Source organism: Apostichopus japonicus, chromosome 3, assembly GCF_037975245.1.
Source record: "Apostichopus japonicus isolate 1M-3 chromosome 3, ASM3797524v1, whole genome shotgun sequence".
NCBI classification, from domain to species: domain Eukaryota; kingdom Metazoa; phylum Echinodermata; class Holothuroidea; order Aspidochirotida; family Stichopodidae; genus Apostichopus; species Apostichopus japonicus.
In genome coordinates this window covers 17876388-17891664 of record NC_092563.1, presented here as the reverse complement: position 1 = coordinate 17891664, position 15277 = coordinate 17876388, and the positions used below count along the sequence as shown (strand labels likewise).

Here is a 15277-nt window from a genome sequence, read left to right as displayed (position 1 = left end):
AGTACACTACGAGTAAGAGCTACTCTCTATCGAATATACAAATTACAATGTTTTTATAGACTTTTACGTGCAATCTGAGAAATTGCAGGCTTGAGACCCATATTTTAGGGCTAGGTATTCTCAGCATAAAACACTCGGGAAGTGCCGTTTCCGGCCATCTGGGGGTTTGAAAAAAACCCAAAATTTTCTTCTACGCTCCGCGCCAACGATGGTGGCGCTCCGCTTAGATAGTCTCCACACACATTAGCCCCACCAATAATTTTTCCGTTCCACCGTGCCTGTCTGAGGGCATTCAGCAATAGAAAATTTTCAAATGGGGAGGGGGGCACCCCGTCCCCTTAGACCCCTCCCCCATATCACTCTAATGCCACTTTGGCCCCTCCCAAACAAAGGCCCTGGATCCGCCAGTGCTTTCACCACGCTACGCTGTCCTCCTATATATTATGCTTCAAAGCACTCGTATTTGAAGGATTTCCTAGTGCCTGAAAATTGATTGCTTAATTAGCAAAATTGCTGAACATTTTCTGTATCTTATAAGGCGAAAACCTCTTCCTCATTTTGTATCTCGTACATTTATGAATTTTATAAATGCATCTGGCAACAGCAGAATGAATGATGTTATCAGTGCATTTCTGTATGTTATTTTAATCACTTTATCCACTTTTTCTACAAAAATGATGTATTTTTATTGGAATTGTAAATACAGAAAACATTGACAGCTATTACGCAAACATTTCCAAATGTATCATCAGGTTTCAAGGATAAATAAACAACAAGATTATAATAGCATAAGGAAAGTTTTTACTGTGATCCAACTATCTTGAGAAGTTTTGCCAATCAAAATAGTTAACAATCAATCAAACATATATGTAGTTTACCTTCGTTGCTCTCGGAGTATCCCTTTAACAGTATAAACAGATCCTTTATCTTTATCTGATATAAACAGGATAATAATTCATATTGCTGATACTGTCAGTACGAGTGCTTTGACATGAAAGTACTGTGTATGAACATCGTCCAAACTGGATATTTCAGTTAAATTTTAAATGTTAACTTTATTAGAGATATGTTCAACTTATTTTACCACTAAACGGGCTAAAATAGTTCCACACAAAGAATCAGTTCTTTTAATATCAAAGTTAAGGTGACGTATAATTTATTTTCAGATGTTCTGTTTTGAGTGTACACTGCAACCTGGCTTTTCTAAGAGTGGCAAGCATAACGATTTTCCTCACAGTTTTTTTTAAATATTTCTCTGAAAGTGTGTCGCCATAGTTCCAAGCAGGGTTGATCCTTCCTGAGTTCACACAGTGACAAGTTCGAAGTATGCGGGCGGGGAACGGTCGAGAGTGGATCAATTCGTTTCTTCGTGCCCAGCCATAATCTATCTTGGGTGGCTTTTGCTTAGAAAGTACTTTAACGATTTAGAAGAAGAAATGTCAATGTATGAATGTCAAGTCAGCCGAGGTTTTAGTCTCATCAATGAATAGGACAATTGACACTAAACATAATACCATTGTGTTCATGAATTGGTTCATTGTAATCAGTTAAAGAAATGCCTATCATTTAACGACCCCCCACCCTACTCACATGTATCTCCGTACACACTGACGTCTCCGCCTAAACTATATAGTTTCGGGCTGGGAGTATTGTAATCCACGGAGGGGTGTGTGTGTGGGGGGGGGGGAGTGGGCGAATAAAGAATATGGAAACTAAGTCTCTTTTGTGATTCGTCCGGTAACTGTTCCAGCTGATGTTAAACAAAGATGAAATGAAATAAGAAACACAATAAAGGGAAAAGAGATGGAAATATCTGTTCTTATTGCATCTTTGTATTTTTAGGTATGACACTCCACATATACTGTGCATAATACGTAAGCACCCCCACCCTCCCTGTCATCCTGATTTTAACCACCTTACAAAAGGAAACTGCTAGACATCTTTAAAGGAGAGTGAGGTGAATATATACCAATTGTTCCTAACTTTACGAATTATAACACACACTTAATGAATGTGCGATTTAGCAGCAGAGAACTGACAATACTATAACATGCATGTGCGAATCGTTGGTTCACCAGCCTAGAGGACACTTCCCTATAACTACCTCTTAAAATGTACGCCAACATAACGTCACAGTGTGATTAAAAACAACAAAGTGTACCCCATACAGCGTCGGGATTGGGTGGTAAGCTGTGGGAACATCAACCACATAGAACATACAACCGATTTTTTTTTTGGTGTACAGAAATGAGTAGTTACATTTTATGCAAACGAAAATCAGTGACATCAGAAATAGGAGTGTAACAGGGAACGCCGTTAGGGACAATATTGAGGAAGGGAAGAGGAAGGAAGGGTGATAAAACAACGACTTTAAAATTGATTCATCAATAAAGTTGAAGTAATGGAAGTGAATCTAAGATGATAATTTCAGACGGGAATTTTCGTGCACCGATTGATTATAGTTCATTAGAAATTGGATTAAAGTTGGCTGCGAGTTTTACAAGTGTAACACACTGAAGTAACAAGAGCTAGTCTACATCCATCAATTTATCATACCTAAAGAAAAAATTTAAAAAAAAATAAATAAAAAAATCTGCTAAGGAATATAATCTTATCATGTGCTATTTGTCTGAATTGTTTTCAAAATCCTGAGAGAATTCCATTTTTTTTAAAAAAGGACCTAAATGTACGCTACTAATTGCGAATTTTAGGTTCGCTTAGGATACTACCCTAAGTCTAACCTAGCTAAGACTAAGGCCCAGTCTTATTCTGTTCGCTACAAGTGTCGGCAGGTACAGTTGATTATTGATTCTGTTGATATCTTCTAGTTTTGTTTTTTTTGTTATGCAAAACATGTGAAACCATAACAAATTAAAATTGAATGACAAATTGTTCTAATAAAGAGAATACTATTCCTAGTTGGAAGAACATAATATATAATATTTTGTTTGTTTTTGGAAGGATTGGACTCACTGTGCATCGATACAAATTATAATCCTAATGCTTTTGAAAAACATACATTGCTAAGAAAAGATACACAAATATTCAAATAGCTATTGTGGATGTGAGACTAAAGCACACAGCAGTACTACAGTAGACTGGATGGTGTGTTTGTTAGGGCAGTGACAAAATGATTAAACTATGACGTTGATAGTTAGAACTTAGACTACGGTAGTTGTGTGTAGACAGGTGTATGTGGAACTGCCCTCTAATAGATTTTGTGTGAAGTTTTTAAAAAGTGTATATAGAGCTGTGAACAGAGTTGAGAAGTGTTTTCAAACTTTCTGGGAGACAGGTGGTTTGGGGGGGGGGGAGGTGGACCATAGGGAAAGGAAACTCACAAATCATATTACTTAGAAATGGTACTCTGAATTTCTAAATTTATTGTGGTATTTATTAATAGTGGGGAAGGGGAGGAAGGGGAGGGGGTTAATAGGAGCTTCAAATACTACATAGACCGACAAGGCAATAATTAATCAATATAATTATAAATGAAGAAAAGCAAGGCACTGGTACATTCAATTGATAAAATATAATCTTTTGTAATGCATGTTGTGGGAAAATAGTCACAGGCACTTAAAAATAAGGCAGCAAAAAATTTGAAATGATGTGATGAATATTTTGAGCAAAGAATATTACATTTATAACAAAGAATGATTAACTTTGCAATGACCAGTTTCATGTTTTGGTATATTTGAATATTCATTATTCATAAATCAAACTCACTTTGAAGGAGGTAGTTGGGAGGAAAGGGGAGGAGGTGGGGATGACAGGAGGGATAGATGAAGGGAGGGAATGGGCATGCCACACAAATTCAACACACTCATTTCTGTTCTTGCCACTCCCACAATATGAAAAGTCCTCCTTTCAAAAGGAACCATCTTGAAACCACTATCCTAGAAACATATAATTCAGTTTTAGGCAGTGTAACAGAATAAGGTAACATCTACTTATTACTTTTTCTAGTACCGTTTGCATCTACAAAACACTCTTTATGATTTGCCACTTGCATTTGAAGCTGTCTTGCTCCTGCCCTACCTCCAGCCCCCCTTTCAATTCTTCCCATCCTCCTCCCCATCAAGGGAAAGGTAGAAAAAAATGCTACATGCAGATGGGCATTCTTTAGAGAACATGTTTATTTATTTGACAAAGACCTAAACCTCTTTTTCCTTTATTAAATTTGTGATAAAGCTTTACAGAACTCATCCTATAAACATCCAATCTCTTTTAGGAACCTGATCATTTCTATTATTGATAAACTTTTTCGAATTTTTCTTTTTCACCCAATATTATGCTGTACTCAACTCTATATAACTATGCAGACGATTTTATGGCATCAATGATTTAAAATACAAAATCTTTGAACTTTTTTCACATTTTATCAGCAAGTTTTAATACTCTGTCTTATCTAGCAAAGAATGCATAGAAACTTAAAAAATACATTGCAATTCCTAATTTCTTCATCTTCCAATCTAAATAACCAGTCTACAAAACAATATAAATAGCCTAAAAAAGGAAGAAAAAAAAATTACACACACTTTGAACACATTGTTTGCTGCAACTGTACATGTTTACCCAATGAATATTCATAAATTCCTATATATATAAAATCATATACATAGAAAATGAATATTTTCTCGCCACAAGTACAAATGCCTCTTGTTTAAAATATTACAGGACCACTATATTGTACTATAAACTTTTTGCGGAAGCCTTCTGATTTTTAGCAGAGCTAAACTTAAAACTCTCTTTGAACATACTGCAATTATGAAAATAAAAACGAAAGTATTAATTTAAGAAAAAAAAAAGGGGTATAAAAAAGGAAAGAAATGAAGAATGATAACAAAAGGCACACTCACTCACTCACAAAGAAAAAAGGCTCTTTATGTTATATTAGACTTTTTTTTAACTTCCATTCTGGGCTTATATTTAAACTGTTGCCACAATTAACTGATCTGACCAATACTGAAGATACACCAGAAGATGCCTATATTCTAACTGGTCTCTCTTAATACCTTTGGTGACACAAGACCAGTCTCAGAGAGACCAGTCTTTCCTTGACCCTGTAACACTTGGATATTTAAGATCGCAAAATTAGACACATTTACTCTTTATCTGGAAACCATAGTAGTGGTTAAGTCGTTTTGGTCTGCAATTTAAGGTACGATGGTACTTCTCATTGCGGAGCAAGCAGACTCATCAACTCTCTCCCTCTCTCAGACTGAAATGGGAATAAGACTGCTTGTAAGACTCAGTCTGACAGAGGATGAGACTACCTGTAAGACACATCATTTGGAGGCGCTAAACCATCTCAACTGGGCATAAAGATTGTCTCATATTATTTATAAACCATTTTTACCAAACCGTTATTATATGAATACAGAATATGAAGACTATTCCGATGGCGTAGTTAGTTTGGTCTGAAGAATTTTTTATCAGTCTGTCCTGCCAGTTCATATGCGAACAGACTGAGACCATGTGTACAGACCAGTATCCCTGTAAACACTCACAGATCTTAAACTGTGAAAAGTGATTTAAGGTCAGAGGTATCTGTCTGCTGACAAGGAGACTTGCACCCTGTCTAGTATTCAGACTCTTCCTGACGATTAGACCGGTATGATAACCTGACGTAAGACCACTTTTCTTTAGACCTCTCACAAGACCTTAAATGTAAATTAGGATTGGCAACTAGGGAGAGGACTGCTGGCAAAGAGACTACAAACTGGTCTAGTGAGACTCAGACCAGTCTTAACCTCACTTAAAACTCTCAATGAGACCAGAAATGACATAATGGGTGTAAGACCATGGTCCTCTAGCAGACCACTAACAGACTTGAACACCTGGATCACATCTTGAGAATGACACTGCTGTCTCCAGAAAGAGGGGACCATCAACTGGTCTCATCGCTGGGATGGAGACCTGACGTCCATTTTTCCAATTTGTAGATTTCAGATATCTGGACTTGGCTAAACTTTAATTGTGGGTGATTTCGGCATCAGACCAAGTGCAGCCTTCTCGGCATCTGTCAGACCACTCTTTAGAGTTCTTCTTACTGAAATGGCAAAGAAAATAAAGATAGAATCAGAATAAATTTGGCTGCTTTCTTTCTCTTCATAAGGGATTCTTTCTGGTAAGATTTCTAGTTGGAGAGGGTTCTCTTTTTCTAACTTTGATACATTCTGTAAAAGTAGGGGGCGTGGGGAAGTGGGTAGCAACATGTTCTGGCCAGATAAGCTAAGAGCATGGATGAGCCTGAGGTAAAAAAAAATCACGGAACTTTGCAAAAATTGCGGTATAGGCTCCAGTTTGCGTATGCTTCAGTGTGTTAGGATAATAGTTTTTGTCCCTGAGGTAGAAAAGAAATCACGGATATTCCGCGAATTCGCGGAAAAAGCTCATGCCTGTAAGAGGCAGATATTTTAAATCAGATGGTCAGCTCCCTCACTCTGTCATTTGAGAATTTTCTCATATAGCTATGTTATTAGATTTTCATCACAGTAAATGCACAGGACTTGTTGAACGGTATCTGTACAATGCTGACTTACCAGCAAAGTTTATTTTAACTTTGCAAACGTATCTGCAGGAATGTTTGTAAGGGATTGTAGAATATTGTAAGGTTAATTTCAACAGATTTTCCATTTTCTTTATATACCTGGTAAGATTTTTCTTCCTTCAGAACTGAACAATTTAACAAGATACAAATACTTTTTGGTTTTACATTTTTTTTTAAATATATGAGGTTTCAGACTTTGACCGCTAATGACCTTAGCAAGGAGGAGTCCAACACGTAAAATTTAAGCAGAAAACTAGGCAGTGTTTTATACATTTCTCGTGGTTGGCACTTTCATTCAAGTTAACACATTAACTTTTAAATTGATGATGTTAAGCATTTAATGAATATGTTAATCTATTCTACAAGTGTACAATGATAAAGCTGGAGGTTGTGTCACTATGGTGTGCATTGATAAAATGATATACTGACTGGTCATGATGACATTGAGTTACAGGTGGTGCGATTATGGTGTCTATTGATAAAATGATATAGTGAATGGTCATAATGACATTGAGGTACAGGTGGTGCCACTATGGTGTCCATTGCTAAAATGATATAGTGAATGGTCATAATGACATTGAGTTACAGGTGGTGTAAGTGTGGTGTGTAGTGACAAATAATACATGACAAGTCATACTGATATGGAGTTTAAAGGTGGTGTAAGAATGGTGTTGATGATATATTGATTAGTGATAATGACAATGAGTCATGGGTGGTGCGACTAAGCTGTGGATTAATAAATGATATGATCAGTCATAATAATATATTGATTAGGCATAAAGACAACATTACAGCAGAGCTCAGGGTAAGGTTTCCAATTTTTCATGTTGGTTTCTAAGTATTTATTATTCATATGATCTGATATTAACAAGTATTAAACAATATTGTTTTTTTTCAATAACTCAAATATCTTTTAATTTTTTTTTAAACAATAACACAGAAAAAGGAGCAAACAACCCACTTTTTGAGTTTCCAATGACACCTCTCACAAAATTGTTCTAGCGTTTGAAAATGGGGACATGTTCTTGATTCATTCTGCCATTGTTGTATGATTCTTACTATTGCATCAAAACCATGATTCCTGATTTACTGCCTTTTCATCACAATCTATGATACTTCAACTTTGCATCTTTCTACTTTCAACTGAAAAGCTAGAATATATCTCGTAGTACAACTAGGCTGAAATTATTTTTTGGAGAAATGAATATGTTTCACAATATAAAAAAAATGTCACACAAACAAAAAGGGACGAACATCAAATTTAATATAACTGAAAATAAAGTGAAAAATGGCTAAAAAATATTTCACACAAAATATTCATATCCCACTTACCAGATCAGGGCATCTCAAAAAAAAGGCGCACACATTTTTTTTTTTTTAATATGGCCCTCAAAAAGGTAAAATATAATCTTCCTACAATTTTACACTAATTGGAGTTTGCAGACTCTTATTTTATTAGTTATGAGCACCCTCCCAACTCTGGGAATAATTTATCCAGCATCGCATCATAAAATAATAATCATCATAATAATTCTCAGTTCTTATATAGCGAGCGCAACTTACAATAAAGTCTCGCCGCGCTGTACTTAACCCGGTCATTGGTAACTTGTCACACCTACACACCAAAGTGTGCACAATTCAAACAATCTCTCCTGGGGCACCACAGCGCACCACAGCCACGTGTCCCCTGGGGGACTTGCCATAGGGTGCAGCCACAAACCGGCGCATGCAACTATATTTACAAGTCACCTCGCAAGTCCCCATTTATACACCTGGGTGAAGAGAGGCAATGGAGATAAAGTGCCTTGCCCAAGGACACAACGCAATGATCTGGCCAGGACTAGAACCTGCAATCATTAGATCACAAGTCCACAATGCCCTAAAATGATATGCACAGTGATCTTATTATTGCTATACAAGTGTAAAGATTTGACAAAGCAGGTTTCTGTACACAGTAACCAAGTATTTTATGTGTGAGACAGAGTTTAGAGCCTTCAAAACTGGTACCCAAAATATGAGCACTAATTTATTCCATACCATGCACATTGCTCAACCTAGGTATGGTGATATATTTTTCAATCTGTCTGGCCGATTGCTCCAACCAATGCTTTTCTCTGGTCATTGTAGACAAACTGCATTAGAGTAACATTACATGTAGCATTATAACAGTAATAACATGACAGTCATGTATGTTTTTAAAGTGACATAGGAAGATAACTCTGTAGGGATAACAATTTCTTAGGAAAATAACTTCTTAGAAAAATAACTTCTTAGGAAAATAAGTCAAGCAATTCGTAAAAACTAAAATTAATTTGATTGTGGATCAATATCTAAACAAGATTCAGTCATTCTGTGAACGTTCATTTAAACCATCGTCTGAATAATTAACACAGCTAATTAACGACAAAACAATATACTTTGGTCATTGACATCATGATAAATGATTCTAGTTCCAAATACATCTGGTCAGAGAGCTTAAAGAAGTTAGAGATGAAAAGACAACAAAGATGAGAGGATGCAAATGCATACAGGATATTGGATGAAGCATGGAGGTAAACAACCCCAGAAATGGAGCATGAAGGTAAAACAACCCCCAGAACGGAGTGAGAAAACAGTAAACGGAAGGCAATCTCAGAGTTAGTGTATGGAATAAAGAATCGTACACCAAAGGGTGGGGTATGTGGACCACCAAAAACAGAAAAACGAAATACGGCCCATTTACTCACGTGATTTGCGGTTGGAATGCCTAGCTCTTTCTCTCTTACGTGGCGGTCGGGAACTGGCGGAATCTTTCCTGGTTTTCACCAGCATCGTGAGCAGTTCATCTGTCTGTTCATCCTCCTCTGGGTCCACTAACCGCATGCTTTGCCCTCTCCCTGTATCATGCAAATTAGGGGGTCAAGGGTCATAAGTCACACATGCCATAAAGAAACAAGGTCAACAATCAAGAGTCAAGATGTGACCCTTTCAGAGAACAAAGCATAGCAACACATAAGAAAATGCAAAATTTGGCAGAAAACTTTTCACTTTCTTTTCCCTTGAAATTGAAGAATATTACGTCCATCTGTTCATCTTTGCAAAGCTTCTTTTCAAAGTTTACCTTGTGCAGGTACAGTATATGACTGACTTTGTTACTAACTCTGAAAATATTTGTAAACTAATTAAGTACTGTAAAGAATTATAATAAAAAAGGGTACAAAAATAGCAAAATTTATTGCTAAATTCTGATCTTATCCACGACAATTCTTTTCGTCAATTTTTAATATTTTTTTCCCCCTTTTTATTTTACCTTACCATGTAAGCATTGAAATATACTACAAACTGATGAACTACTAAATCAGATGAAAGAATGAATCTGTTTCTGAGATCCTTTTAATTCTCTTCCTTTCTTTGCCGTCTCTTTTCTGGAGTTTATTACGGTTCTCCATAAAATATTTGAACGGAGAGGGTGAAGCAATATCTGAGACAATGTCCCTGAAATCTGTAGTGAATAGAAAGGTCTGCAAAACTACGGGACAAAGCTCAATTTATTTACCTTCTTGGCCAAATTCATAACGCCTTCTCATATACTTGAAATTGACCGCAAAGACCTTGCATTAACTTTACGGTAAAATTCAGAATTTTTATTTTCTGTTTTAATGGCATGGGTGTGGCAAATGAAAACGGTCTGCAGCCCAGTTTTTCAAGGACGATGTCTATCGATACGAAGTTAATATTTGTTCATTATTTTTTGCTTCCATGGAAAATTCCTCTGAACTTGTCAATTTTAAAATTTGTTATCAACTCCATTTATGGGTCTAGGGAAGAATTTCTTTGGTGACGGCCATTTACGACTTACCAAATTCAACATGCAGATAATAATTTGAAAGGGAGAAAAAGAGTTCACAAAATCTATCGTCAGGTTAAATTTAAAAAAAAAAATTTCTACCCTACTGAGCCAAACATGATTGACTGGATATTCTTAAATGCTTCCTGCACGTGCAAATAACTCTTTTAAACTCACTGTGGGGCGTACACGCTGAGAAAGCAAAGATAACGAGAAGATATCCAGAAGGAGAGAGAAACAACATTCGGTTAAGTAACAAATAAAGTGTCATTCAGGAAACAGAAACATCATATGATAGAAAACGTTTTCTAGCATGGTTAGCTTTTTCAAGGGTTTAAAACTTCGGTTAGCTTGGCCAAGTTGGCAACAATACAAGAGTTTTGGTTTCATTTCTCTGTGTTATTTCTGTTTTTAATTGAAATCCTACTCTATGAAACATTGCAACGCTTTGATAGCAAACAGAACAGGTTGTCTCGCTACAAATCATTTCTTTTCAAATACGGAGAAACATGTCTGACAGGTTCTGTCACAAACTGGTGAGCTAAGAATTGAGGAAAAACTTCGGGAAACCTTCGGGGGCACAGGTTGTCTGACAAGTTCCCTACACCCCCACTGCTCCAGCCCCAACTATCTGACTCCATCAAACAAATGTGTTGCACACTTATGCTAAGCTTTAATGACTACAGGAAGAGCAACTTCTTTTCATAAAACTATCATGTTAGCTGAATTTTTTCTGAAATAAAAAAATGTTTCTCCCAAATTTAGACATAGAACACAGGATACAGAGTTACTAACATTTTTTCTCATAAATCTTTTTACTTCTAAAATATCTTCAAACTTGAAAGGAGGAAAAAGGTCTTAAATGTAAGGGAAAATAAAATGCTTTGATTGCTTGAATTAGGAGGGACAAGATTTGACCTAAATATTTAATCCTGTTTCCATGGAAACAGTATTCAATTTTCCAGTGAAGAAGTAACATTAAGTTTCTAATTGACTTCAATCAACTTCTTGGATGTTTAATTTTTCTTACTATTTGACGGCCTTGCTCTCGTTCGGCTCTCTAGAGTTTCATCACCGGGGGCGGTCCCACGTGTTGTTAGCAACGCTTTAAGCTGTGCATCTTCTGCCTTTTCCTTGCTGAGAAATTTCTAAAAACAGATGAAACAGAAAACATGAAAACTGGAATAGCCAGAGAAACATTATTTATCATTCTAATTTTCCTTTCTCTTAGTCTATGACCAGTCTGTAGAAACGAAACAGCTCTAACAGTTGAACAGGACTAATGCTTCCAATACACTGTACAAATAAAGGGACAATGTGACAAACAAAAAGGATATCATATTCATTTCTAACCAGCAGATATTGAACCTCGGTTATCATCCTAACCAGCAGCTATGTGTACAAACAGATTGTACCTCAGTTATCATCCTAACCAGCAGCTATGTGTACAAACAAATTGTACCTCAGTTATCATCCTAACCAGCAGCTATGTGTACAAACAAATTGTACCTCAGTTATCATCCTAACCAGCAGCTATATACAAACAGATTGTACCTCAGTTATCATCCTAACCAGCAGCTATATACAAACAGATTGTACCTCAGTTATCATCCTAACCAGCAGCTATGTGTACAAACAGATTGTACCTCAGTTATCATCCTAACCAGCAGCTATGTGTACAAACAAATTGTACCTCAGTTATCATCCTAACCAGCAGCTATATACAAACAGATTGTACCTCAGTTATCATCCTAACCAGCAGCTATATACAAACAGATTGTACCTCAGTTATCATCCTAACCAGCAGCTATGTGTACAAACAGATTGTACCTCAGTTATCATCCTAACAAGCAGCTATGTATAAAAACAGTTTTTACCTCAGTTATCATCTTCCCTCTCGTCTTGTTGCGTTTCTTATGGTCTTCCTTCTTCTTTTCTATCTCGATGTGACGTTCCCTGATGGTACGATACTCTAGGGCGAACTCGCTCACTATGGAACAGAAATCAGTCACTTTCAGCTCTTGGGCAGCCGTGGCGTTCATTCCCAAGAAAAGAAGTAACTTCTGAAACCTAGGAGACATCACAGGGAAGAATAAACAAGGGTCACTGATAAAAGTGTTCATGTAGTTGGGAACTTCATTCTTGTCTTTTAGGGCTTCTTGGTCTAAACTGAGCAAAAATATGCAATTGATGTGCTGTCGAGGTAAAGCTACTAATGCCGCCATTTAAATATGACAGAGCTTTAACAGAAATTTGTGGACTGATCCTAGATGAAAAACACTTTACTTTGGTCTAACTGAGCTTGAAAGGACATTTTCTTTGAAGTTTAGGTTACATTGCTTGTATATATTGCATATCAGACTTTGTGGTGTGAGTACTAAACCTTAAGTACAACTTCAATGACCCGGGTACCAGCATGAGTGCAAAAGCCCCTAGTAATCAGATTTCTCTGATTACGAATTCAAGTACGTATATTATATTAAGTACGAGTACAGAAGCATGTACTCGAGTACCAGCAGGAGTATGGACTTGGGTACTACAGACATAGGAGATACATTACAAAAGTGGCACAGAAAGAAATAAACGAGGCAAATACTGACCTGTTTAAGACTCGCACATGAACCACTTTAAGTACAAGTATCTTTTGAGCGCAGTCAGTAAGCAAATCTTTCGTTCTAGAAAATGGAAAGACAAAAAGAAGTAAAAATACCGTTATTGTTCATTTAAAACAATATAATGCATTATTACTTTAAAAGACATACAACAAATCTAAATGATACCAAAAAAATATAGTTCTTTCTCTTTTATTACAAAGAAAAAAAAACATGTACCAGGCCAAGTTTTATTAGAAGATGCGGGTATTACAGAAATGGATACAAAAAGAAAACAAAGGAATTTTTTTATTTTATTATTATTTCTTACTAGAGAGAACAAACTGTACTTTTAAAAGAAATTGCAAATTATCAACTTACGGTAAAAAATGAAATACATTTTTATGAATACAGTTTTGAATATTTCACAAAAAAAGGAAAATATCTCTTAAAGTTGGAGCCACATTCAAGCTACATAGATTTCAATATACTTGAGGTAGTTAAGAGGTACTGTAGATAGTCTTCCCCTCAAAGGACTTGATATATAATCTTTCATGTGACAGCATTTCAAAATCAAGAAACATTATCTAAAGGGTACATGACATTTGCAGTGATGGTGAAGGGATGGTAGTTTTTGCATGATTTTAAGTAATGCAACAACCAGTATTTTTGATAGCAAAAAAAACAGCATAGCTTTTGTATCTGTGAGTGTGATAACTAGAGCAGCAAATGCTGCTGGATCTGAATATTCTTGAAAACAGTATACTGCAGTTGTACTTCAACTGAAAGTATGTACATGCCTGTCTGTGCACACTATGCTATGTACACAAGGTTGGTATTAGGAGCAGCCAGCTTACACATGAAAAGCTGGTGTGACAAAATCTATCGCAATTTTTTGTTGCACCAAAACTATGGCAGGTTTTAGCCTCTGAAGAAGATCCTGCTAGGATCAAAATGTCAGGCCCACATACATTTACACATTCTCTTAATACACAGGCTCTTAAGTGGATAAGCAGTTTGCTAACATTTTTGTAGTTTGATGTTGTCAGAGAATGTCATAGGATGATGCAGCAGGCATTAGCTTCTTTCTTTAACAGTGATTAGCATCAATCATCATATGGTGCTTGTTTATCACGATCTTTGTTCGTGTCAAATTCAACAGTACAGGGTGAGGACATCAGGGCTTGGAAACAGACCTGGGCTTTCGCACTTTTGGGACAGGGGGGGAAAAAACAGCTTTGCAAATTGCAAACTGTAATGGTTAGCAGAAGCATCGAACTGTGTTACTTTTAAGATACTACTACAGTCACAAGAGATCGGAATATATTCTACAACCAAATCTGAACATAAAACCGGAAGAGAAATATATTGCGAGACTCACTTTCTATAAAATTCTCTGGACATGGTGTGTTTTGTGTAGATTAGTTCTAAGTGTTCCCAGGATGCTTTGCACTCTTCTTCCAGTTTCAAGAGATTCGTCTCTAGCTCATCAAAATCAACCTTGAGTGGAAAAGAACGGAAGTGAGAAATATTGGACGACAGATGTAATGAATAACTACCTAACTAACTAGGTACTTAGTTCTTAAGGTACTTAAGTACTTGAGGTACTCCAGTTTGTACTACCAAGTACTTAATTTGGTACTTAAGTAGGATGGTGTGCCGTACTTTTGCGAAGATACTAAAGGAATTCATGTCCTTTCAAAGGACAGCAGGTATGACAATCTCACTGATTTTGCTCTGTGGTTTAGAGCTCTTCTTCAACTATGTGATTTAATCGATGGTTCATCAGACTTCACCAGAAATAACAAGAAGTATATTGTAAAAGGAGGTCAAACTGCTCAAAGCAAGGAAAGAGTTCCCTAACTCCATGCTTAATTGAAGTTAACTGTATAATTTCAGTGAATGGGTGAAATAATTAAAAAAAGTGTCTCAAAGTATAAAATTGATATTTCCTATTTTCACTGTGGCAATTTTGGCTTTTTCCATTAAGGCTTTGTAGATTAAAATTGCAATTGTGATTACAATTTGACTTAAACGCCACATGTGCAGCTACTTATGTTTAACACTGTGCAAAATTAATTGATTTTAAAAGCTACCACAGACCACTATACTACCTATAGTTAGGTACTTAAGGTACCTATTAAGGTACTTATTAGCTTACCAGGAACTATTTTTTATTTTTACGTTTTTCTTAGCTTAAGGGTACATCCTAGCAGGGTGGGTTTGCCAGGTCTGGGGCAACCTATCATTATTTTTCCTAAATAGCTCCTTTCTCTCTTAAAGCTTCCAAATTTTTGTACTGCTTAT

General features: G+C 36.3%; 1 protein-coding gene across 16 annotated transcripts in view; it reads right to left on the bottom strand.

Annotated features, from left to right (window-relative positions):
- Positions 1-1812: 1812 nt before the first annotated feature.
- LOC139965277 (uncharacterized) overlaps positions 1813-15277 on the bottom strand; it is a 112348-nt gene continuing 98883 nt past the window's right edge. For 15 of the 16 annotated variants that reach the window (XM_071967473.1, XM_071967465.1, XM_071967466.1 and 12 more), the window contains 6 exons: positions 14352-14470; positions 12980-13054; positions 12257-12449; positions 11410-11527; positions 9280-9429; positions 1813-6052 (listed from right to left, as the gene is read on the bottom strand). In XM_071967473.1, the coding sequence (XP_071823574.1) occupies positions 5967-6052; positions 9280-9429; positions 11410-11527; positions 12257-12449; positions 12980-13054; positions 14352-14470 (741 nt within the window). In that variant the 3' untranslated portion in view covers positions 1813-5966. The remainder of the gene's footprint in view (positions 6053-9279; positions 9430-11409; positions 11528-12256; positions 12450-12979; positions 13055-14351; positions 14471-15277) is intronic. The other variant, XM_071967476.1, reaches the window with a different exon arrangement.